The sequence below is a fragment of the Ahaetulla prasina genome, chromosome 6, assembly GCF_028640845.1.
Source record: "Ahaetulla prasina isolate Xishuangbanna chromosome 6, ASM2864084v1, whole genome shotgun sequence".
Lineage (NCBI taxonomy): Eukaryota > Metazoa > Chordata > Lepidosauria > Squamata > Colubridae > Ahaetulla > Ahaetulla prasina.
In genome coordinates this window covers 113,723,209-113,749,895 of record NC_080544.1, presented here as the reverse complement: position 1 = coordinate 113,749,895, position 26,687 = coordinate 113,723,209, and the positions used below count along the sequence as shown (strand labels likewise).

At 46.5% G+C, this 26,687-nt stretch overlaps 1 protein-coding gene across 8 annotated transcripts in view; it reads right to left on the bottom strand.

Annotated features, from left to right (window-relative positions):
• The window catches only part of IL1RAP (interleukin 1 receptor accessory protein), a 105,136-nt gene that overhangs the window by 37,420 nt on the left and 41,029 nt on the right, over positions 1-26,687 (bottom strand). For all 8 annotated transcript variants that reach the window (XR_009155798.1, XM_058188925.1, XM_058188927.1 and 5 more), the window contains 3 exons: positions 14,262-14,332; positions 6,676-6,961; positions 1,580-1,772 (listed from right to left, as the gene is read on the bottom strand). Coding sequence is in view for 7 of the 8 variants with exons in the window: in XM_058188925.1 (XP_058044908.1) it covers positions 1,580-1,772; positions 6,676-6,961; positions 14,262-14,331 (549 nt within the window). In the remaining variant the exon portion in view is untranslated. The remainder of the gene's footprint in view (positions 1-1,579; positions 1,773-6,675; positions 6,962-14,261; positions 14,333-26,687) is intronic.

The window sequence follows — 26,687 nt, the reverse complement described above, 5'->3', positions numbered from 1 at the left end:
CCAAGCGGCTGATTTTTAATCATGTGACCCTGGGGGTCAGAGGCAGGAAGTGACCTTCGTTAAACAGAAAAACAGCAGGGGCTGAGATCTGACAGATCCCCCCACCCCCCACAAACTAGGGTTGAAATTCAGCAGGTTCTGACAGGTTCTGGAGAACCGGTAGTGGAAATTTTGAGTTAGTTTGGAGAACCAGCAAATGCCACCTCTGGCTGGCCCCAGAGTGGGGAGGGAATGGGGATTTTGCAGTATCTTTCCCCTGCCACGCCCACCAAGCCATGCCCACACAATCGGTAGTAAAAAAAAAAATTAATTCCTCGACTGCCCCAAACTGGACGTGAGATGGCTCAAAAGACCCGCAAAGTCTTCTCTTTGCAAAAGTCTCCAGCACTTGGAATTAAAACTAAGTTTTTACTTTAAAAAAACAAATGCACAGGTACAGACTAGGTCAGGGGTCTCCAACCTTGGTCCCTTTAAGACCTGTGGACTTCAACTCCCAGAGTTCCTCAGCCAGCTTTGCTGGCTGAGGGACTCTGGGAGTTAAAGTCCACAAGTCTTAAAGGGACCAAGGTTGGAGACCCTCTGGACTAGGTGAGATTTGGCTCAAAAGAGGGAACCAAGAGCAACCAAGAGGATTAGGGGACTTGAGGCTAAGACACATATTGGTCCGAATTGAGTATGTCTAGTCTAACAAAGAGAAGGGACCAAGAGTGACATGATAGCAGTGTTCCAATACTTGAGGGTCTGCCCCAAAGAAGAGGGGGTCCATTTATTCTCCAAAGCACCTGAAGGCAGGAAAAGAAACATGTCTACCCTGCGCCGTTCCAGACAAGTGGCTGTTCGGTCTCTTCTTAAAAACCTCCAGTGATGAAGAGGCACCCACAATTTCTGGTGGCAAGCAGTTCCACTGGTTAATTGTTTTCAACGTCAGGAAATTTCTCCTAGGTTGCTTCTCTCCTGGATTAGTTCCCATCCGTTGCTTCTTGTCCTGCCTTCTGGTGCTTTGGAGAATAGGAGGACCCCCTCTTCTTTGGGGCAGCCCCTCAAATATTGGAAGACTGCTATCATGTCCCCCAGGTCCTTCTTTTGCCCAGACTAGCCAAACCCAAATCCTGCAACCGTTCTTTGTATCTTTTAGCCTCCAGTCCCCTAATCATCTCAGTTGCTCTTCTCTGCACTTTTTGAAAATATGTGGGAAGCCGTCCGTGCAGACCAGAGGTGGGTTTCAGCAGGTTCTGACCCGTTCTGGAGAACCGGTAGCGGAAATTTTGAGTAATTCAAACACCCGGTAGTAAAAATTCTGACTGGCCCCACCCTCATCTATTCTCTGCCTCCCGAGTCCCAGCTGATTGGGAGGAAATGGGGATTTTTGCAGTAACCTTCCCCTGCCACACCCACCAAGCCACATCCACAGAACCGGTAGTATACATTTTTGAAACCCACCAATGGTGCAGACCCCAATCCACCAGGATCCCCCAGCTCCCCTGGACCCCCCAGCCCAGCCCTTAATCTTTCAAATGCTGTCCAGCTGGCTGAGAGGGGTGGTTTCCTTCCACACGGAGATCCTTCTCCACTCACTCACCTTGTACCAGCGGACCTGGGGCTCAAGTCCGGCGGGAATGAAGCTCTCCACATCAGGGCAGGTGAGGTTCCATTTGACCCTGTCGTAGTACATGAGGACCTCTTCCGGCTTGACCGCTTGGCTGAGGCAGGAGCCGGGGTCCTTGTGGACCACCTCCAAGGGGACGGCAATTTTGCTGCAGTAAGTGGCATTCCTGCAAGAAAGGCAGGCGGGGGGAAAGGGGGTGGTCACCAAAGAATGCGGTTGCCGGTCCAAGAGAAACAACAGTAACTGTCACACACACCACAAGGAGGTTAAGACCGCAAATATCGCTCTAGGGCAGAGGTCTTCAAGCTTGGCAGCTTTAAGACTTGTGGACTTCAACTCCCAGGATTCTCCAGCCAGCTATGCTGGCTGGAGAATCCTGGGAGTTGAAGTCCACAAGTCTTAAAGCTGTCAAGCTTGAAGACCTCTGCCCTAGGAAGCCTGTGGAACTCCAGGCCACAAGATCCTACAAGGGATTTTTGAGAGGTTACGTTTGCGGAAGGCAGACTCACAAACGCACGGCTAACCACACAAACACACATTTCAAGGTACCTTATGCAGAGCGTGGGAAACAGGAAGTTGGTAAAATTCAAATCAGGGAGTAAGAAAGTTCAAAAAAGTAAATTAACTTGACACTGGCTCCTTTTCTCTCTCTCCAGGTGGCCCTCCACGGACAGCCATTCGTTTAGTGACTGTTTGAGGTCACAACAAAAGGGATTTATGACCAGTCCTTGTCTTACGACCGTCACAGGACTCCCACAGTCCCCTGATCAAAATTTGGATGCTTGGCCAAACTGGCATCTATTTATGACGGTCGTGGCTTCCCTGGGACACGCAAATCCCCTTCTGTGACCTTCCCAGCCAACTTCTGACAAGCCAAAGTCAATGGGGGAAAGCTGCATTCATTTAATGACTGCATGACCCACTTAACAACTTCAGTGACTCGCTTAACAACCGGGGCAAGAAAGACCAAAAACGGGTGTGGCTCACTTAGCAACAGGCTCCATTGTGATCTTAAGTCGAGGGCTACCTGCATCACCAAGTGGGCAGAAGCCCCTCTTACCCCCAGCCCCTTTTCTGCTCGATGGATAAGCATTCCTGCTCACAACAGCCCACCCCTCCTCCACCAGCCCCCAGCCCCTCTCAAGCGTCCCCCCCCTCCATTTCACCCCATAATTAGAAGGGAATATCCGATCAAGGCAAACCAATTAATCTGCAGCTTTAGTTTTGTGTAACTCACAGCCGTTTGCTCCCCAGCCTCTGTCAAACACAATTACTGCAGCCCATGAAACGTTAATTTTTAAATCCATACTCCATATAATCTAACACGGGCCGCAAATCACTGAAAACATGTCCTTCTCTGCATATAATAACATAAGCCCACGCGTGTTTTGAACTCTTATCTCACCTTGGTTTGTTCTCCATCCTTTATCATCTTAATCTGCCTTTATATTGGCAACTTTAACCCTTGGCGGACTTCAACTCGCAGAATTCCCCAGCCAGCAAGCTCTATCTTTCACAGGAGGTCCTCAGACTTACGACCACAATGGAGCCCCAAATTTCCGTAGCTAAGAGAGACCCGGGTTAACAGAGCTCTTCCTCATTTTATCAGTGCAGCGAATCAGTGCAGTTGTTAAGCTAGTCACATGGTTGTTAGATAAATCTGGATTCCCCATGGATATTGCGACCGTCATAAATACGAGTCAGTTGCCAAATGCCTGAATTTTGATCACGTGACCAGGGGGATGCTACGACGGCCATAAGTGGGAAAAGAGTCATAAGTCACATTTTCAGTGCCGTCGTAACTTAAAACGGTGGGGTGGAAGTTGAGAACTACCTGTATTAGACTACAAGCCACCCAGCATCACCTCAAAGCATGATATGGGTGGCCTATAAATTCAATCAAGCAATATTAATCAAGCAATCAATCATAACCTGTTCACAAGACGACACCTGGAATACAGCATCCAGTTTTGGTCCCCACATTGCAAAAAAGAGGTTGAGACTTTTGGAAAAAGTGCAGAGAAAAGAAACTAAGATGATTAAAGGCCTGGAGACTAAAACGTATGAAAAACAGTGGCAGAATTTGGGTATGTCCAGTCTAGAGAAAAGAAGAATTGAGGGAGGGGACATGATAGCATCCTTCCAATATGGGGAGGGACTGCCCCAAAGAAGAGGAGGGGGTCCATCTATTTTCCAAAGCCCCAGAAGGCAGGATAAGAAGCAACGGATGGAAACTCATCAAGGAGAGAAGCAACCTGGAATTAAGGAGAAACTTCCTGACAATGAGGACCATTAAGCAGTGGAACTGCTTGCCACAAGAAGTTGTGGATGCTCCAACCTTGAAGGTTTTTAAGAAGAGACTGGACAGCCATTTGTTTGAAATAGTATAGGGTCTCCTGCTTGAGCAGGGGGTTGGACTAGAAGACCTCCAAGGTCCCTTCCAGCTCTATTCTGAATTTAAAATCATACATTTCATCCCAAAAGGGGACACAGCCCTGTTTTAATCCCTGTCTGGTGTCAAATGATTTGCAATTTGTTTTCTTTTCCCTTCTTCTGGAGTTACTGCCATGTGCCACCAAATCCCAAACTTCTCATTGTTCTTCAACCCTATTAAAACTCTCCTAGGATTTCTCCAAATCCCCAAATACGTAAATATTATTTTTCTTGTACCCAAAGATTACTCAACAAACTCAACCAAAAAAGAAAAAAAAATCTGCCTTGCACTGCTCGGGCATAAAATCCAGTGCAGAAACTCCTGATTTGCTCTTTTTTTATTTTTATTTATTAAATGTATATGCCTCCTCTAGCACCCTTTCATGCAAAATTCAGCCAGGCCTTTCCCCAGCAGGCTTCACAAACAAAATTTTTGCACGCCGAAAAGGACCCAGGAATGTTACACATGGGACATTATTTGTCGTGCGGCACAGACACAACCTTAAAGCAATCACACACGGACCCTCCCCAATAAGAAACCCACCACAGGTGGGTTTCGACAGGTTCTGACCTGTTCTGGAGAACCGGTAGCGGAAATTTTGAGTAGTTCGGAGAACCGCTAGTAAAAATTCTGACTGGCTCTGCTCCCATCTGTTCTCTGCCTCCCGAGTCCCAGCTGATTGGGAGGAAATGGGGATTTTGCAGTAACCTTCCCCTGGATTGGGGAGGGATTGGGGATTTTATAGTATCCTTCCCCTGGAGTGGGGTGGGAATGGAGTTTTTATAGTATGCTTCCCTGGAATGGGGTGGGAATGGAGATTTTACAGTATCCTTCCCATGCCACGCCCACCAAGCCTCGCCCACCAAGCCACGCACACAGAACCGGTAGTAAAAAAATTTGAAACCCACCACTGGAACCCACCCACCTCCCCGTTTACCCCAATTCCACCCTCTAACTAACAGCCTTTTCCAAACCTTCTTGCCGCATTTATGACTTTCTTTTAATCCATTTTTCTTTTCCCTGGACCCTCAAATTTATTGCATGCATTTCAATTGCGGACTTCGACAGCTCATTTCCATATAAATATTCCTTCCAGCTGTTCCCACATGAGTTCCCTCCCTGACCTTTCCTCTCTTGAATTTCTACTTCCATTTGCTGTGCTGGAGACTTTGTCCTTCGGCCTTTTCGCTCCCTTTCTAAACCGGTTTGACTCCCCTTTGCTTCATGTCTCTGGCGATTCTTAGTCCTCCAGGTCATGGCTGTCCGAAAGGTGCTTTTTTTCCAAGAGACAACTGGGTTTTCTGGGTTTTCTTTTCAGCTCAGAGCCGAGGAAGCTTCTTGGATAAGAAGCGAAACGTCTTCAAAGAAAAACCATAAAGTCCAGTTGCCTCCTGAAAAAGCACCTTTGGATCAGATCTGATTAGTGCTTGGAGGGCTGTAGGCTCGACAGGGAAGGTGGGAAAAATGTGACTTAAAAGAGGGGATTTGGGGCTTTTGGGGGGACTGTGGTGCTCTCTGAGCTTGATGATTTTATTTCTATAATATAACAACAGAGTTGGAAGGGACCTTGGAGGCCTTCTAGTCCAACCCCCTGCCCAGGCAGGAAACCCTACAGCATCTCAGTCAGATGGTTATCCAACATTTTCTTAAAACTTTCCAGTGTTGGAGCATTCACAATTTCTGCAGGCAAGTCGTTCCACTTATTGATTGTTCTAACTGTCAGGAAATTTCTCCTTAGTTCTAAGTTGCTTTTTTCCTTGATCAGTTTCCACCCATTGCTTTTCTTTTTCTTTTTTAATAAAGTTTTTTATTTTATACACATTAAAGACAAAAAACAAGACATACAACGTTAACATATACATATCACTATTTATCAGCTATTTCAAGGCAGTCCATTCCTATTATTTATACATATTTTAATTCTATCTTATTTTACTCTTATTCATCTGTTGTTCTTTATTTCATCTACATTTTACTTTGTTGTTCGGTTTTCTTATCTTGCCTATTTCCTAACCATTCGTACCATTTGCACCAGATCTTATAGTAATCTATTAGAGCTTGATGATTTTCTTGTAGACGTTTCATGACCCAACTAGAGAACGTAATCAGTGCTAAGATTACCACTGATGATGTCACCTTATTTGGGTCAGGAAACATCTGCAAGAAAATCATCAAGCTCAGACAGCATCAAGGATCCCCCCACTCCTCCTCCTCCTCCTCCTCCACCTCATTTTCCTCCTCTCTGTAAACCCCTCTCCCTTCCAGCACTGAAGATGTTCCCTAGTTGGGTCATGAAACGTCTGCAAGGAAACCCCCAAACTCAGACAGCACCAAGGACCCCACCGTTCTTCTCCTCCTTCCTCGGTCTCCTCCTCCTCCTTCTCCTCCCCTTAAAACTCACTTCCTCGTAACACTGATGATGTTCCCTAGTTGGATCATGTAAGGTCTGCAAGGAAACCGCCAAGCTCAGAGAGCACCAAGGATCCTCAAAATTCAACCCTGAGCTACAAAGATTCTCCTTTATTGAGAGACCACCTTGCTTGGATGAATTGTGGGAAGCATCACAAGGTTTCCTCTCCCCCTCCCCCTCCCCCTCCCCAAGGGAGCAGGAGAAGGAACAATTGTCAAGGCTTACCTGAGCATACAGGTGTAATTCCCGGTGTCGTTGAGCAGGGCCGGGCGGAACCAGAGCATGTCCTTCTCCTTGCTGATGTGGTTGTCGGGATGGCGGAAGTTGATGGGCTCCTCCAGGTCCTGGCCCTGCCCGATCCAGTACCAGATGAGGGTCAAGCCGGCCGAGTGGGCAGTGCTGTAGTTGTACTTCACAAAAGCCACAAAAAGGGGGCACTTGATCTTGGCCGGTTCCCCACTGTAGACCGGCTTGTGCTTCATGGTGTCGACCCCCCAGTCATCGCAGCGCTCTGGAACGGACCCCCCACAGCCCCCCCAAAAGAGAGGATTAAACACCGGTCACCTACATCAGATACCTGCTCTTTCCAACTCCCAAAGAGGTTTGTGGGGGTTGGACTAGATGACCTACAAGGTCCCTTCCAACTCTGTTAATCTAATAATTTAATAGGGGAACTCTTTCCCAAAATTCTCACAGGCCAGGGGAATTCTGGGAAGTGAAGTCCACTCACAGTGACCGTTGGACAGCCTGGATCAACCTCTTTCCTTTTCTTATCTCTTCACCTAACCTGCAAATCCAGAGCCTGAGTTTGGTGGGACTCGAACACGGACCCCAGAAACAATACTCAGGGGTAGAAGGGAATTATTAATACAGGTAGTATTAATCCCTGACTTGCGAGCTCAAAATTTGTGTTGCTAAGCAGGGCAATTGTTAAGTGAGCTTTGCCCCATTTTACGCCCTTCCTTGCCACAGTCGTTAAGTGAATCACTGCGGCTGTTAAATTAGTAACATGGTTGTTAAGTGAATCTGGCTCCCCCATTGACTTTGCTGGTTGGAAGATTGCAAAAGGAGATCGCCTGACCCTCTAGGACGAGGGTCTCCAACCTTGGCAATTTTAAGACTTGTGGACTTCAACTCCCAGAGTTCTTTGCTGGCTGAGGAATTCTGGGAGTTGAAGTCCACAAGTCTTAAAATTGCCAAGGTTGGAGACCCCTGCTCTAGGATGCTGCAACCGTCACAAGTACGAGTCAGTGGCTGAATTTTGACCATGGGATGGTCGTAAGTGTGAAAAATGGTCATAAATTACTTTTTTCAGAGCCGTTGTAACTTCAAACGATCACTAAATGAATGTACCACCTGTATAATAGGGGAAGTCAAGGACCACCTGTATAATAGGGGAAAACTCACTTAAAAACTGTCTCACTTAGCAGCAGAAATTTTAGGATCAATTGAGGTCATAGGTCAAGGACTATGTCTACTGGCCTAGGACGGACTGGGGCCTAACACCTGGGAAAAATCGAACAGCAATCCAGAGGGGTACCTAACCCTCTGGGCTGAGTTAGTTAGTTAGTTAGTTAGTTAGTTAGTTAGTTAGTTAGTTAGTTATTTTGTCATGTTTCTGTGGTGTATATTGGAGGTGGTGACCCTTTGAGAGCTCCATGCAACCGAATTTCATTTTAATCTATGCCAGTTAGTGAACATTTAAAGTGGCCATAAAGTTATTCTAAGTTCTAAGCACAGGCACCACTTGCCCCCCATAGGCAGGGCACCTTCTGATGCCCAGTTGGGCACCCCGTGGTGAGTCTCCCCGGCCTATTTTAATTCATTTTGAGACTCTAGAAAGAGTGCAGAGAAGAGCAGCCAAGATGATTAGGGGACTGGGAGCTAAAACACATGAAGAACGGTTGCTGGAATCAGGTTTAGCCAGTGATCTCCAAAGAGAACAACCTGTTCTCCAAAGCACCTGAAATCAGGAGAAGAAGCAACGGATGGAAACTAACCAAGGAGAGAAGCAACTTAGAACTAAGGAGGAATTTCCTAACAGTGAGGACAATCAACCAGTGGAACAGCTTGCCACAAGAAGTTGTAGGCGCTCCATCACTGGAGATTTTTAAGAAGAGACTGGACAGTCACTTGTCTGGAATGGTATAGGGTCTCCTGCTTGAGCAGGGGGCTGGACTAGAAGACCTCCAAGGTTCCTTCCCACTCTTTTATTCTCCTATTCTGTTCAACTGCATATCTAGAGCAAAGGATGGAAACTCATCAAGGAGAGAATCAACCTGGAACTAAGGAGGAATTTCCTGACGGTGAGAACAATCAACCAGTGGAACAGTTTGCCACAAGAAGTTGTAGGCAGGCGCTCTATCACTGGAGGTTTTTTAAGAAGAGATTGGACAACCATTTGTCTGAAATGGTATAGGGTTTCCTGCTTGAGCTGGGGGCTGGACTAGAAGACCTCCAAGGTCCCTTCCAACTCTGTTATTCTATTCTATTCTATTCTATTCTATTCTATTCTATTCTATTCTATTCTATTCTATTCTATTCTATTCTATTCTATTCTATTCTTCTCTACTCTACTCTACTCTACTCTACCCTACCCTACCCTACCCTACCCTATTCCTATTCCTATTCCTATTCCTATTCCTATTCCTATTCCTATTCCTATTTCTATTTCTCTTCTACTCTTTCATTTTTTCCCCATGCTCTCCTGAACCTCCCAGACAGCAAGCCAACTGACCCCCAAACCCGAAGAGGGAAATGAAATTAGCCGCAGGCCTTGCAGCTAAGCCCAGGCTTAATCCCTGCTTTGGATGCTGTCCCCGTCTTGTGACGAGGCTGGAGGGAGGTGGGGGGGGGGGAAATGGGGAAATTGTCAGGAGGAAATCCCTCCTCTTAGTTCACAGGAGGAGGGGCCCTGCGCAAGATGACAACGATAACCTCAGGAGGAGTCAGGACCCGGGGCTCGGGCGGTGTGTGTGTGTGTATATGTGTGTATGTGTGTGTGTGTAATGAAGAGGGGGCAGAGAATGGGGTCTGCCTCCTGGAAATTTAGAGGGTGGACATCAGGCTTATATGGAAGTCAGGCTTGTATGAGCTCAGGACAGCCGCCTCCTCCTCTTCGAATGCCCTTAAAAGCTCAGAGCTGGAAAGGGACCTCAAAAGGTCATCAAGTCCACCCCTTGCAGGATTCACGACACCATTCCGCTCGATAATTCTCCAGCCTCTGTTGGGAAATTCCTGGTGGAGGAAACCTCTCCACCCAGGAGCTTTTTCCAAGAATTTAGAGGATTTTTTTTCCCTCTCCAGAAAGTTTCATCTGCGGGGAAAGCCAGTTCACTTAACCACCGTGTGGCTGGCTAAACAATTGCCGCGATTTGCTTAACGACGGTGGCAAGGAAGTTCGTAAAACGGGGGCAAAACTCACTTGGCGGCTCTCTTGCTCTGACTCGCTTAGCAACAGAACCTTCGGGCTCCACTGTGGTCGTAAGCCGAGGACTACCCGCACGAAAACCAGAGACTGTAATTGAGCTTGTTGTCATCACTCTCACCATCAATAGCCCCAAACTTACACAAGGTTGTCATTGTACTCAGACACAGCAACGAAGAGGGATGGGTCGGTTTGGGGAAAGAATGAATCCTCCAGTGAAAAAGGAAAGATTGATGTGGCACAGAATACAGGGGGGGTCCTCGACGTACAACCATAACTGAGGCCAACGTTTCTGTTGCTAAGCGAGACAGTTGTTAAGTAAATTCTGTCCCATTTTAGGACCTTTCTTGGCACCGCGGTTAAGCGAATCAACGCAGTTGTGGAATTAGTTACACAACTGTTAAGTGAACCTGGCTTCCCCATTGACTTTGCTTTTCAGGTGGTCACAAACGGGGATCACTTGATCCCGGGAGACACTGCGACCGTCGTAAGTATGGGTCAGTTGCTAAGTATCCGAAGTTTGATCACGTGACCCCGGGGATGCTGCAACGGTCATAAATGTGAAGAATGATGAAAAGTCACTTTCTTCTGGTGCCGTTGTGACTTCAAACGGTCACTAAATTGAAGCGTTGTAAGTTGAGGACTACTTGTACTTCAAGAAGCGGAGGGCTGGGGTGCCAGATTTTCTGAGGGCCCCTTTTCTGATTTCTAAAGACCCTTCCCACCATTTACAGGGCCAACACACCTGTACTCGGGGGAAACCCGAGGGACCCTTTAAAAGAGGAGTCTCCGAATTAAATAAGTTGGAATTGTGTAAAGTCGGGACTGCTCGGTAACCACTCCCGAAGGGAAAGGGTAAGGAAAGAGGAGTAAAGAAGGAAGAAAGTAGGTAGGTAGGTAGGTAGGTAGGTAGGAAAGAAGGGAGGGAGAAGAAAGGATAGGAGGAGAAGAAGAAGGAGAAGATAGAGGGTTAGAAAGGATGGTAGTGAGAAGTGGGGAAGAGGAGGGGAAGTAGGAAAGCGAGGAGAAGGATGGTGGGGAAAGTAGAAGAAGGATGAGAAGGGTAGAAAGGATTAAGGGAGGGAGTGGCGGTCGAGCAGCCCTGATTGAGTATAATTTGAGTATAGGATCGATTGTTGGATAAGTGATTGTACTGTACACTGGTCAAATTGTGGGAATTATTATGGAAAAATAAAAATTTTGCCCTGGAAAAATAAAACAGGGGTCTCCAGCCTTGGCAACTTTAAGACTTTTGGACTTCAACTCCCAGAATTCTTTGCTGGCTGAGGAATTCTGGGGGTTGAAGTCCACAACTCTTAAAGTCGCCCAGGCTGGAGACCCCTGCTTTAAAGAAGAGCTTATGAAGCGTGGGAATCCTATGAAAGCAGCTGCATCTTTTGCATAAGAACAGCAACTGCATGAAGTTGGGAAAAGACATGGCTGCTTTAATAATCCCAAAGTGTGTGTGGGTGGGTGTGGGTGTGAGAGAGAGAGAGAGAGAGAGCGAGTGGGTGGGTGGCTTTCTCTTTCATAGCCCCACTGCAGAGTCCCGATTCTACCCAGCCCAGCCTGGATGATTTCAAGAAAACGAGGTAGAGGAACAGCCGGTTCATCCCTGGATGGAGAACCACTAGGCGATCCCAAGGCTGGGCTTGATACGGGTGAACTGGAAAAAAAAAAAACCTCTCAGGAAAGGACACGGGTGAACAAGTCCACGTTTCTGCCAAGACAACTCAAATACATCTTAACAGAATAACAGAGTTGGAAGGGACCTTGGAGGTCATCTAGTCCAACCCCCCACCCAAGCAGGACACCTCACCACACCATTTCTGACAATGTCTCTTCTTGAAATCCTCCAGTGATGAAGCTCCCACAACTTCTGAAGGCAACTTCTGTTCCACGGGTTGATCTTTCTCACAGTCAGAAAATTCCTCCTTATTTCTAGATTGAATCTCTCTTTGATCAGTTTCCATCCATTATTCCTAGTCTGGCCTTCAGGTGCCTTAGAAAACAGCTTGACCCCCTTCCTCCTCTCTGTGGCAGCCCCTCAAATATTGGAAGATGCTCTCCTGTCTCCCCTGGTCCTTCTCTTCACTAGACCAGCCAGGCCCAGTTCCTGCAACCGTTCATCGTAGGTTTTAGCCTCCAGTCAACCCCCTAATTCTCTTTGTAGCTCTCTGGATGTGTCCATGAAATCACATGGAATCAAATGAAATTTGAACTACAATATCCATAAATCTCAGCCAACGACTAGCAAATAGAGCTCCTTTCACTCTTCCGTCTCTCTGAGGGGTGAGATATGGTTGCATGAGATCATTTTCCATCATCAGATTCATTAAGATGAGTGCAAAGATGCGTTCTCTTGGCTGGGCTTTTTTGGGCAACTTTCCCGTTTTCCAAAGCTGGCCTTCTGTTCCCCCCTAACGACAACTCTCGCTAATTGTCCTTCTGTGCGCCTGGATTCAAAAGCAACTTTTTTAAACAATTCTCCAGGCCTGGTACCCATCTATCTTTATGTTCCCCTTTAATCTCTTCTCTTATCAGCTCTTTGCTTTCCCCATTTTTTAATCTCCTCTCTATCAGCTCTTTCGCTTTAAAGAAAAGTTCTCTTTGGAAGCCAAAACCTTAACCGGCACTAGGGATTCCTGACAATTTTCCAATTAGATAAATTAAATTTCCTCGTAGTTTCCAGTTGGTTCAATAACATTTCTTCCTTGCATTAAATTCTGGGCAATGCTTCAGATGACTCGTTTCTCAACCTCAGCAAATTTAACAGAGGGGTGGGTGGGCTTCGACTCCCAGAAATACCCCAGCTGGCACGATTTGAAGTTGCTCAAGACTATCACAAAGCTACAAAGATGATTAGGGGACTAGAGGGTAAAACATATGAAGAACGGTTGCAGGAATTGGGTATCTCTAGTTTAATGAAAAGGAGGACCAGGGGGGACATGATAGCAGTATTCCAGTATTTGAGGGGCTGCCCCAAAGAAGAGGGAGTCAAGCTATTCTCCAAAGCACCTGAAGGCAGGAGAAGAAGCAACAGATGGAAACGCATCAAGGAGAGAAGCAACCTGGAATTAAGGAGAAATTTCTTAACAGTGAGAACAATTAACCAATGGAACAACTTCCATGCAGAAGTTGTGGGTGCTCCATCAATGGAGGCTTTCAAGGAAGAGATTGGACAACCATTGGTCTAAAAATGATATAGGGTCTCCTGCTTGAGCAAGGGGCTGGACTAGAGGACCTCTAAGGCCTTTTCCAACTCTGTTATTCTGCTATTCTGTTATTCTGAGGGGCTGCCCCAAAGAAGAGGGGGGTCCACCTATTCTCCAAAGCACCAGAAGGCAGAACAAGAAACAATGGATGGAAACTAAGCAAGGAGGGAAGCAACCTGGAACTAAGGATGAATTTCCTAACAGTGCAGAGAAATAACCAGTGGAACTGCTTGCCACCAGAAATTGTGGGTGCTGTATCCCTGGAGGCTTTTAAAAAAGAAATTGGACAGTCATTTGTCTGAAATGGCATAGGATTTCCTGCCTGAGGAGGGGGTTGGACTAGAAGACCTCCGAGGTCCCTTCCATAATTAGTCTGTTATTCTTTTATGCCTTTTTATTCTGGTTGACTCTGTGAGTTGCCATGACACCCGAGTGAAATAGGATGTGTGGTTTGCACACTTCAGCAGATGCCACAAGTTCCCGGAATCTGAGAGGCCATTTTTAGCAGGAAACAGGCTGCCATTGGCAGGAACAGCTTTTTCAGGAAAAGTGGCATTAATCGAAATTTGCATGGGCACCCTCAGTTCTCCTGCAGATAAATAAATCTCTTTTAAAGGGAAAGAAAGCCATAACCCTCCTACCGATTTCTGTGTCACAACACGCAAAGCTTTTCCCAGGATGAAAAAACAGATCAAGAACAATTTGGATAGGGATTGTGAGAGGCAGCTTCTTCTCAATACAGGCAGTCCTCACTTAGCGACCGCAATCAGGAACACCAAGCAAAGAGGTTACTAAATGAGAAACCACGTGGTTTCCCTCTTTCCGGCTCCAAAATGACAAAAATACGCCTTGTCCTCGACTTACGCCCATTCGCTTAGTGACTATTACGACAGTGCTGGGAAAAGGGTTCACTTAACAACGGTGGCAAGGAAATTCGTAAGTCGAGTGCTTCCTCCATTCCCAATTGAACGAAAGGAGAATATGGTTGCACATCTTGACTGTGTTCATACACACAACACATGCAGGTCATCAAAAGGCCTGCGGGAGGCTCAGTTCAGCCCCCCGGGTTTAATCTTTGGGTGTGTGGGCACATCGGCCGCACCCCGTTTTGGTGTGTTGTGTGAATGCAGCCTTGTATCTTCAGGGGCTCAACTCGTGGGCGCACTCACCAGAGGTGCTGACCAGAAGGTCCGGCGCGTGGAGGCAGACGACAACCAGGAGGACTTGCTGGGCCCTCATCCTGCAGGGCAAACAAGAACAGAAAGGTAGAGGTGTTGAGGGAGAGTCTAGAGATTTATTTATTTTATTTATTTATGTTGTCGAGTACATATTAGATCAGGGGTCCCCAACCTTGGTCCCTTTAAGACTTGTGGACTTCAACTCCCAGAGTTCCTCAGCCAGCTTTGCTGGCTGAGGGACTCTGGGAGTTGAAGTCCACAAGTCTTAAAGGGACCAAGGTTGGAGACCCCTTTATTAGATAATATATATAAGTATAAGCATGAATTGAATACATAAAATGAATACAATTAAAGGGAACATTAGGACAGGGACGGTAGGCACGCAGGTGCTCTTATGCATGCCTCTTATTGGCCAACTGTTCTGCCTGGTGGCTCTATGGACCCCTTGGGGGTCCCTTGCAATGCCAGCCACGTGGTCACCCTGAGGAGAAGGAGAGCGGAGGGTGGAGGAGAAGGAGAAATGGTGGTGATGGGGAAGAGGAGGAGGAGGAGGAGGAAAACAAGGAGAAAGAGGAGGCATGATGGTGGTGGAAGAGAAGGAAAAGGAAGAGGAAAAGGGGAGGAGGAGGAGGGAGAAGGGAGGAAGGAGAAGGAGAAGGAGAAGGAGGAGAAAGAGAAGGAAGAGGAGAGGGGGAGGAGGAGGAGGGAGAAGGAAGGAAGGAGAAGGAGAAGAAGGAGGAGGAGAAGAAGGAGAAGGAGAAGGAAGAGGAAAAGGGGAGGAGGAGGAGAAGGAGGGAGGAAGGAGAAGGAGAAGAAGGAGCAGGAGAAGAAAGAGAAGGAAGAGGAAAAGGGGAGGAGGAGGAGGGAGAAGGAAGGAAGGAGAAGGAGAAGAAGGAGCAGGAGAAGAAGGAGAAGGAGAAGGAAGAGGAAAAGGGGAGGTGGAGGAGAGGGGGGGAGGAAGGAGAAGGAGAAGAGGGAGCAGGAGAAGAAAGAGAAGGAAGAGGAAAAGGGGAGGAGGAGGGGGGAGAAGGGAGGAAGGAGAAGGAGAAGGGAGAAGGAGAAGGAGAAGGGAGAAGGAAAACTGGTGGTGAAGGAGAAATGGTGGGAGGGAGAAGGAAAACAAGGAGAAAGAGGAAGAGGAGAAGGGAGGAAGGAGAGAGGGTAGGAAAACTGGTGGTGAAGGAAAAGAACTGGTGGTAGAAGAGGATGAGGGGGAAGAAAGGAGGAGGAGGAGAAGGAGAAGAAAGGAGGAGGAGAAGAAAAGGAGAAGAAAGGAGGAGGAGGAGGAGGAGGAGGAAGAGGAGGAGGAGGAGGAGGCCAGCCATAGAGATTCAGAGCAAGGAAGGAGACCCTCTCCTTGCTGGATGACATCTCAGGAGCCCCCTCCCTTCCTCCTTGCCCCTTCCCAGGCTTTGCATGCAAGGTCTGTTGCCCACTCCCTGCCCTCCCCCCCCTCTTATTTCTGGCGAGGCTTTGACCAAGATCTCCACCGCCTCCTTAACCAGGCCTAGCACCACCTTCAAAACCAGCCCTCTTCCCAAAGACAAACCCAGCCGAGGAAAGACGCCCACAAAACTGCCAGAGACGCAGCCAAGACGAGGAAGCCACCTCGAAGGGCTTCCCCGGAGCTACGACACAATCCTCCCCATCATTCCCTCGTCTGGCATTAACACGCATGTTCTTCCTGTTTCTCCAACTCGCACGTCACAGCTCAAGACACAGCAAGACACAGACTGAGTCAATTCCCCCCCCCTCCCACTCCGCAAGCTCGGGTGGCAAAGCAGGTCTACCAGGCTGGCGGTGGGCACAGAACCACCCCACGCAGGGTCTACAAGGACCCTTCTCTGTTTTTGTGTTTTTTTTTAAAAGGGGGCAATGCACAACATGCTTCCAAGTACAATCCTCACCCGGCAGCTTCACTACTCATGTCTGAGCATTCAGCACAAGTAGCAATGCAATAATATCTGATTATTATTTTATTTTTTAAGCAGTAGAAAAAAAACCCCACTAACCCTCCCTGAGGTCATTTTTTTGTTCCTCTTTGGGGGAAAACATTACTAAAAAAACAAGCTGTACGTATTTAGCATTCTTCACGACGTTTCCCCACCTTGGCAGCTTGACGATGTGTGGACTTCAAATCCCAGAATTCCCTAGCCAGCCATTTTTTTTCCTCCTACCCACTAAAGCGGAGAGATCGCAGAGGAAGGGATTACAAGAGAGTGAGCTATGCTGGCTGGGGAATTCTGGAAGTTGAGAAACGCTTGTTTTATAAACACACAAAGGAATTAAGTGTCTTTATTACACGTTCAGTGCATTGTATCATTTGGCTTGCTCATAAAAGTGCATGGGGAAAATAAAAACTTGGAAAGGTAGCCCATTCAGGCAAACACACTCATAAATTGAATTTACTTTGTCACTAAATGAATTGTTGTAAGTTGAGGGCTATGCGCGCTTCAGCGTCTCTTCTTCATCTTTTTCTTGTTTTTGCATGACTCTGTCTCCTAACTTCCCCGCCCCCGCTTTGCAGAAACTTAGTCCGTCAGGAAGAAACCCTGTTCCCTGAGGTGCTAGTTTTCCACATGCGGGGGCCTTTCCCAAGCCTCTCCCCTTGACCTTCCATCTGCGTGGCTTGAAGCAGGACCAGAGATGGAGTTTCATTCCTGCATCGGCCGGGGTCTCAAGACCTGGATTGTGAGAACTGAGCTGGGGGATAGGTAAGGAATGTTTAGCCATGCTGGCATTTTTAAAAAGCATTTGAAGCTTTTTCCCAGCGTTATACTTGTCCCCAGTGTGAGGGATGGACACTGATCCGGTCCTCCCCAGTTCTACAGGTAGACCTCGACTGTCAATGTAGGGTCTCCTTCTCGAGCAGCGGGTTGGACTAGAGGACCTCCAAGGTCCCTTCCAACTCTATTATTCTATGCTACTGGCATTTGGGGAATCATATGACCCCCAGGACGCTGCAACCGTCATAAATACACGCCAGGTGCCAAGTTTGAAAACGGACATGTCATTAAAAAAATAAAAGGAAAATAAAAACGCAACAATGATAACTAAATCAACCAACAGCCAATGGGTTGGACTCGATGGACCACAAAGGCATTTTTCTGCCGTCAGTTTTCTCTTTCTGTTTTTTTCAGTGCTGTTGTAACTTCGGTCACTAAACGAACGGTGATTAAGTCGAGGAGCACCCATACAAAGCCCCCAATGATCTCCCCCCCTCTTTGCAGCCCTAGAGGCTTGGAAAAGGGGCAGCTATGGGGGGGGGGTGACCTTTCCCTTCCTTGGCACAGCCTGCAGTTCTTCCTCTTCCAGATGTGAGTGTGGCACAGCCTCCCCCAACCTCCCCCCCCTTCCACGCTCAACTGGGACTTGTTTTTTTTTAATTATTATTTTTTATTTTAATTTGAATTTATATCCCGCCCTTCTCCGAAGACTCAGGGCGGCTTACAATGTGTTAAGCAATAGTCTTCATCCATTTGTATATTATATACAAAGTCAACTTTTATTGCCCCCAACAATCTGGGTCCTCATTTTACCTACCTTATAAAGGATGGAAGGCTGAGTCAACCTTGGGCCTGGTGGGGCTTGAACCTGCAGTAATTGCAAGCAGCTGTGTTAATAACAGACTGTCTTACCAGTCTGAGCCACAGAGGCCCCTGTGAGAGCTTAAATAAGGCCCATCCGGAGGGCGCCAGGTTGGGGAAAGAGACCCCAGACCTTCTCTTTGGATGCTCCCAGGTCTTTCCGTTTTGCAGAGATGCGAGTCTCTTCACCCCTCGGCATCATTTAGATGTGGGACCCTGCCTTCCCACACACTCCAGAAAAATACTTCCAGCTGCAAGGAAGATCTGGGGAGGGTCTTCCCAACCCGGACCTCCTCCCCCCTCCTTGGACATCTCCTGCTCGCTTTGTGTCTCAAGCACCTGGCGAAGGCTGCCTGGCAGCATTTTGTCATTCTGCAAACATAGCAACCGGAGCCAAAGGCCCTGGCAACCAACCTTTGCCAAAGCACTGGAAAATCTATTTTCATTTTCTCTTCATTACAAAGAGGCCACGGCGGGCTTCGAGACCACCTGGAAATGACCTCGAAGGACAAAAGGGGCTTGGGGTCATCAGTTCCAGGTTCAGACAGGCTCTGGGTCGATGGACATGCGTTGGGGGGCTCTGGGTCTGGGGGAATTTCGGCCCAGAGCAATTCGTGATGCTTGGTAAAATATGGTTTTTTTTAACAAAAATCACTTTAAAACCAATCCTTGCATTTAAAGCGAGGGAAAGTTGAATGGAGATCATGAGTGCCGTCATGGTTTCACTTAGCGTCCGCTTTGCTTAATGACAAATTTCTGATCATTGGGCTTGCTTAATGAGGATTACCCATAGGATTTTGTAAGAATGATCTTGAACTTTCCGAGCGTCCTTTGCAGGCTTGGCAAATTCATCGATGAGGTTTTTGTTTTTTAAAAAAGGAGTTCTTTATTATGGACATTTAAGAATTCAGAAATCTCTGTGAGAATTTGCCAGGGCCTTACTGCACATTCATAATATTACAATATTTTAATTGTGTCTCAACGAATTGCATCGATTGCTCCTGTAACGGTGAGTGGGTCTTCAGACTTGGCCTTTTTAAGAGCTCTGTGGAGGACAGGAGAGGATCTGGAAAGGATCTTGGAGGTTATCTAGTCCAATCCCCTGCCTGAGCAGGAGACCCAAGATCATTTCAGACAGGTGGATGTCTAGTTGCTTCTTAAAAACCTCCAGTGATACAGCGCCCATGATTTCTGGTGTCTACCTGTTCCACTGGTTAATTGTCCTCACTGTTAGGAAATTTCTCCTTAATTCCAGGTTTATTCTCTCCTTGATTAGTTTCCACCCGTTGCTTCTTGTCCTGCCTTCAGGGGCTTTGGAGAATAGCTTGACTCCCTCTTCTTTGGGGAAGCCCCTGAGATATTGGAACACTGCTATCATATCTCCCCTAGTCCTTCTTTTCGTTAAACTAGGCATACCCAGTTCCTGCAACCGTTCTTCGTATGTTTTAGCCTCCAGTCCCCTAATCATCTTCGTTGCTCTTCTCTGCACTCTTTCTAGAGTCTCCACACCTTTTTTGTAATGTGGTGACCAAAACTGGATCCACAGTATTCCAGGTGTGGCCTTACTAAGGCTTATAAAGTGCTGTGAATACTTCAAGTAATTTTTATTCCATGCCTTCGTTTACACAACCAAGGATTGTGTTGGCTTTTGTGGCTGCTGCCGCACGCAGCTGGCTCCTATTCAAGTGATAGAATAGAAGAATAGAATAGAATAGAATTTTTATTGGCCAAGTGTGATTGGACACACAAGGAATTTGTCTTGGTGCATATGCTCTCAGTGTACATAAAAGAAAAGATACGTTCATCAAGGTACAACATTTACAACACAATTAAGTTACAGTCATACAGTCATAAATGGGAGGAAATGGATGATGGGAACGATGAGAAGATTAATAGTAGTGCAGATTCAGTAAATAGTCTGACAGTGTTGAAGGAATTATTTGTTTAGCAGAGTGATGCCTTCGGGAAAAAACTGTTCTTGTGTCTAGTTGTTCTGGTGTGCAGTGCTCTATAGTGTCGTTTTGAGGGTAGGAGTTGAAACAGTTTATGTCCAGGATGCGAGTGATCTGCAAATATTTTCACGGCCCTCTTCTTGACTCGTGCAGTATACAGGTCCTCAATGGAAGGCAGGTTGGTAGCAATTATTTTTTCTGCAGTTCTAATGATCCTCTGAAGTCTGTGTGATCGTTCCCTAGGACTCCAAGGTCCCTCTCACAGTTCCTGTTTTTGAGCCAGGTCTCTCCTGATCTGTTGACATCCATTTCCTCATCCTGTCCTTTTAACAGACTCTTGGATTTGAGGCTCCGATTTAAAGATAATCCTCAATTTACAACTGTTCGTTTAGTGAATGTTCAAAGTTTTTTCCAGGCGCTGAAAAAAAGGGACTTATGATGGTTTTTCATACTTATGACCACTGCAGCATCCCCCTGGTCACGTGATCAAAAAATTCAGACTATGGCAACTGACTCGTACTTATGACGTCTGCCATGTCCCGGGGTCACGTGATCCCCTTTTGTGACCTTCTGACAAGCAGAGTCCGGGGGGGGGGGGAAGATGGATTCGCTTAACAACCGTGGCAAGAAAGGCTGTCAAATGGAGCAACTTAACAACTGTTTTGCTTAGCTATGGAAATTTTGGTCGTAAGTTGAGGACTACCTCCATTCCAAGAGAGGCTTTCTCCAATCAGCAAATGGGATCAGCGTTGAGGTGCAAAGCCTCTCTGAACTCTGCAGAGATGAGTGATGGAGAAGAAACCCACTGTTGTGTCTGCGCCCCCCGAGCTGGGGCCCCTGCCAGAAAGTGACTCAGAAAGTGAGGGGGAAGGGCCATCAGGACTTACCTTGGGAGCACCGGCTCCCCTGGCTCAGCTTCAGGAGCCAGAGGCAAGCCAGGTGGAGGAGATAACGAGGCCTCCATCCCCTGACTCTTTCCCCCCCCAGGCCACGCCTTCAGACCCGGCTGATGGCAATCAGGCCTGGCTGGACCCTAGGTTTCGTAGGCAGGAGAGGTGGGAACAACAGAAGCAAGAGTGGGGCAGGCCTAGGAAGTGCTGAGTCATGGAGCCACACCCCACAGGATATAAAAGCAGCAAGGGCTGCTATACCTCTTCGTAGCAGGCAAATCAACTGCTTAACTAGAGCTGAAGTACTGTTTGTTCCTGGTTGACTCATCGGCATCAAGAGAGATAACAGAGACACTTGGCAGACGCTCGCTAGTTTGCTGCCAGAAGCTGATAGTTGCCGGTTAATTAAGTCATCGCTCAGACTGAGGCGAGGGGGACAGAACACCCACCCAGATACAACCCAAAGCCCTCCCCCTCCCTGACTGCCCTCTAGGAAGGGACGATGTGTTCAGGTTGCATTCACACAACACACTCGCCCTGACCCAGTTTCTGCACCGATTCATTTTCTGGGTTCGCTGGCAAAATCAGTCAGGAATCAATTAACTTCCAGGCCCTCCAAAAACTCCAGAGAGAATTCCTGGAAGCCCCTGGGGGTTCTACAGTTCAACCTTGCGTCTTCCGTCAGGTCCTCAAAAGTCTGACACTCAGACAAACCAGCCATCGGGAGGCACACAGAGATAAGCAACGTCTCTGCATATCATTCAGAAGAGACGATCAAATTGCCCAAAGGGAAACAAAACCTTTGCCAGCAATCTACGTGCAGATCAAGATCAACACCAGGCCAACAATCAAGGAAAGGCCAACTCAGAGAAACAAACAGTAAACAACAGCTGAACCAAGGAACCAACAATTACACCCCTCTGGCCCTGACAGGGCAAGCTATATACAGTTATATACAGAGAGCAAACCCCCTCACTTCTAGCACTGATGGCATTACCTAGTTGGGTCATGAAACGTCTACAAGAAAACCACCAAGTTCAGCGAGCACCAAAGACCCCACAGTCCTCCTCCTCCTCCTCCTCTCTGCAAATCCTCTCCTTTCTAGTACTGATTGTACTACCAAGGGGAAAACTAAACCCCCACCAAGGCAGGGAAGACTACTGTGTATAAAAAGGGAGCATATCCCACTCCTTTCTAGCACTGATGATGTTCCCTAGTTGGGTCATGAAACATCTGCAAGAAAAACACCAGGCTCACAGAGCACTATGGACCCCACCCTCCTCCTCCTCCTCCTCCTCCTCCTCCTCCTCCTCCTCCTCCTCCTCCTCCTCCCTGGAAACCCCCCTCCCTTCTAGCACTGGTTGTGTTACCTAGTTGGTTATGAAATTGCAGGAAAACAACCAAGCTCAAAGATTCTTTTCTATTGGAAATCAACTAACTTATCGTTGGCTTAACCATAGCCACGTTTAGCATGCCATGCAAATGGAGTCCTTAAGCTGCCCCCTTCAGGGTGTGAAGTCATCCCAGCCAAAGCTGAGCTACCTTTTAGCAACCTGACAACCTGCCTGCAATTACTGCAGGTTCTAGTCCCACCAGGCCCAAGGTTGACCCAGCCTTCCATCCTTTATAAGGTAGGTAAAATGAGGACCCAGATTGTTGTTGGGGGCAATAAAGTTGACTTTGTATATAATATACAAATGGATGGAGACTGTTGCTTAACACAGTGTAAGCCGCCCTGAGTCTTCGGAGAAGGGCGGGATATAAATGCAAATAAAATAAAAAATAGGGAACAAATAAGCCATCAGGAAACAATATCAATATAAATTAGTGGCATCATCTTATTTTTACCCCACCTGCCAAGCCTTCTGATCCAATCAGTGCAGAAAATGCTGTTGCGTAATTGGTTTTCCAACAGTTGCCAAATCTGTTTTTTCCCTCATGCCTCGATCATCACCACTTAAGCAACAAGGCAGGAGAAGAGTATCTGCCAAGTGTGTCACAAGGGCCAGAAGAACCTGGGAGCAGCTTTCAAAGGGCATCTTTGGGCTCAAGCCAAGCCCAGCTGCACCTGTGCAATTATAGAGAGGAAGAGCCCAAGGAAGATGTTGAGACTCTAGAAAGAGTGCAGAGAAAAGCAACCAGGATGATGAGGGGACTGGAGGCTAAAACATATAAAGAACGGTTGCAGGAACTGGGCATGGCTGGTCTAGTGAAGAGAAGGACCAGGGGAGACAGGAGAGCAGCCTTCCAATATTTGAGGGGCTGCCCCAGAGAGGAGGAAGGGGGTCAAGCTGTTCTCCAAAGCACCTGAAGGCCAGACAAGGAACAATAGATGGAAACTGACCAAGGAAAGATTCAACCTGGAAATAAGGAGGAATTTTCTGACAGTGAGAACTTCACTGGGCCTCTTGTGGCTCAACAGGCTAATGTAGTCTGTTATTAACACAGCTGCCTGCAATTGCTCTAACATTCCAGTTGCTCTAACATCTGTAGCCATGAAAACCTTTGAAAGGCTAGTGCTTTCCTACCTGAAATCCATCACGGATCCGCTGTTAGACCCCTTGCAATTTGCATACCGAGCAAATAGATCAACAGATGATGCTGTTAATATGGCTCTGCACTACATCCTACAACATCTTGAGTCTCCAAAGACCTATGCAAGGGTCCTTTTTGTAGACTTTAGTTCAGCATTCAATACCATCATTCCAGACATTCTTCTAACTAAGCTAAACCAGCTACAGGTACCGGAACAGACTTGTAAGTGGATCACAAGCTTCCTAACAAACAGGAAGCAGCAGGTGAAGCTAAGCAAGATCACATCAAATACCTGTACAATTAGCACAGGGGCCCCCAAGGCTGTGTGCTCTCCCCACTTCTCTTCTCTCTGTATACCAATGACTGCATCTCCAATGATCCATTTGTTAAGCTACTGAAGTTCGCAGATGACACAACAGTGATTGGTCTCATTCGAGACAATGACGAATCCGCATATAGACGAGAGGTCGAACGACTAGCCTTGTGGTGCAACCAAAACAATCTGGAACTGAACACACACAAAACCGTAGAAATGGTGGTAGACTTTAGGAAAAACCCTTCCATACTTCCACCTCTCACAATACTTGACAACACAGTATCAACAGTAGAAACCTTCAAATTTCTGGGTTCTATCATATCGCAAGATCTCAAATGGACAGCTAACATCAAAACATCATTAAAAAAGGACAACAAAGAATGTTCTTTCTGCGCCAACTCAGTAAGCTCAAACTGCCCAAGGAGCTGCTGATCCAGTTCTACAGAGGAATTATTGAGTCTGTCATTTGCACCTCTATAACTGTCTGGTTCGGTTCTGCAACCCAACAAGAAAAACACAGACTTCAGAGGATAATTAGAACTGCAGAAAAAATAATTGCTACCAACTTGCCTTCCATTGAGGACCTGCATACTGCACGAATCAAGAAGAGGGCCGTGAAAATATTTGCAGATGCCTCACATCCTGGACATAAACTGTTTCAAGTCCTACCCTCAAAACGACGCTATAGAGCACTGCACACCAGAACAACTAGACACAAGAACAGTGTTTTCCCGAAGGCCATCACTCTGCTAAACAAATAATTCCCTCAACACTGTCAGACTATTTACTGAATCTGCACTACTATTAATCGTTTCATAGTTCCCATCACCAATCTCTTTCCACTTATGACTGTATAACTATAACTTGTTGCTGGCAATCCTTATGATTTATATTGATATATTGATCATCAATTGTGTTGTAAATGTTGTACCTTGATGAACGTATCTTTTCTTTTATGTACACTGAGAGCATATGCACCAAGACAAATTCCTTGTGTGTCCAATCACACTTGGCCAATAAAAATTCTATTCTATTCTATTCTATTCTATTACAATTACTGTGGGTTCGAGTCCCACCAGGCCCAAGGTTGACTCAGCCTTCCATCCTTTATAAGGTAGGTAAAATGAGGACCCAGATTGTTGGGGGGGGCAATAAATTGACTTTGTATATAAATATACAAATAGGATGAGACTATTGCCTTACACAATGTAAGCCGCCCTGAGTCTTCGGAGAAGGGCGGGATATAAATTCAAATAAAAAAAACAACAGAGAAGCAGTTGAATGGCTTAACTCCAGAAGGTGTGGGTGCTTCAACGCTGGATGTTTTTAAGAAGAGAATGGACAACCATTTGTCCCAAATGGTATCAGGTCTCCTGCTTGGGCAGAGGGTTGGACTAGAAGACCTCCAAGGTCCCTTCCAACTCTGTTATTCTAAATAAGTTAGGCTAAATCAGGCTAAGCATAAGGTCAAGCTATTCTCCAAAGCACCTGAAGGCAGGAGAATAAGCAACGATGGAAACTAATCAAGGAGAGAAGCAACCTGGAATTAAGGAGAAATTTCCTGACAGTTAGAAGAATTAATCAGTGGAACAGCTTGCCACAAGAAGTTGTGGGTGCTCCAACACTGGATGTTTTTAAGAAACCGGACAGTCACTCATCTAAGATGGTATAGGGTCCCTTCTTGAGCAAGAGGTTGATCTAGAAGACATCCAATGTCGCTTCCAACCCCATTATTCTGTATTCTATCAAGGACAAGAAGTAATGGGCAGAAGACCATTAGAGATCTAATACAGAATTAAGGAGAAAATTTCATTAACAGTGAGAACAATTAGTCAGAATGGCTTATCTTCAGAAATTGTCACTGCTGCATTACTGGAGGTTTTCAAGAAGAAATTGGACAACCATTTCTCCAGGATGGGGTTTCCTACTTGAGCAGGGGGTTGGTCTAGAAGACCTCCGAGATCCCTCCCAACTCTGTTATTCTCTATTCCAATATTGGGGGGGGGAGCTGTCACAAAGAAGAGGGAGGGGGGGGTGTCGACCTATTCTCCAAAGCACCTGAAGGAGGACAAGAAATAACAGATGGAAGCTTTTTAAATCCAACCTAGAACTAAGGCTAAAGGGAAATTTCCAGACAGTGGAAAGAGTGAACCAGTGGAATGGCTTGCCACCAGAGGCTGTGGGTGCTCCGTCTTCTCTAAAGAGGTTTTATAGGGTCTCCTGTCTGAGTAGGGGGTCAGACTAGAAGACCTCCAAGATCCCTTCCAACCCTCTTATTCTGTAATCTCCTTCAGATAAATTTCCAAGGAATCTCATCCTCAACATTTCAGCTCCTTTGGGTTCCTACAGTGGAAGCTGGAAAGGCTTTCCTTGGATAAGAGAAGAACAATTTCGCCCTGCTGGATGCCCCTTTAAGTGGGTGACCTCCCCCCCACCTCACTCCTTGGGTGGATATCATGGGGAGATCTACCTGCTTTTTTCCAGCTCTGAAAGGAACGGAGTTTAAATGCTCTAATCAAGGAATAATAATAATAATAATAATAATAATAATAATAATAATAATAATAATAATAATAATAATAATAATTATTATTATTATTATTATTATTATTATTATTATTAATATTAATATTAATATTTATATTTATATTTATATTTATATTTATATTTATATTTCTAGACCGACCTTCTCCCGAAGGACTCAGGGCGGTTTACAGCCGTATAAAAACAATATTACAAACATTAAAATATTTTAAAATGAAATATTTAAATTTAGGCTAACTCCATTTAAAACCCATTTAAAATTCCCAATTAAAACTATCAGGCCAGTCCTGCGCGATGAAACAGCCATGTTTTCAGCTCGCGTCGGAAAGTCCGGAGATCAGGGAGTTGGCGAATACCAGGTGGTAATTCGTTCCAGAGGGTTGTAGCCCCCACAGAGAAGGCCCTCCCCCTGGGGGTCGTCAGCCGACATTGTCTAGCCGACGGCACCCCAAGGAGGCCCACTCTGTGGGAGCGCACTGGTCGCTGGGAGGCCATCGGTCGCAGTAGGCGGTCCCATAGATAACCAGGTCCCATGCCATGAAGCGCTTTAAAGGTGGTAACCAATACCTTGAATTGCACCCGGAAGATCACCG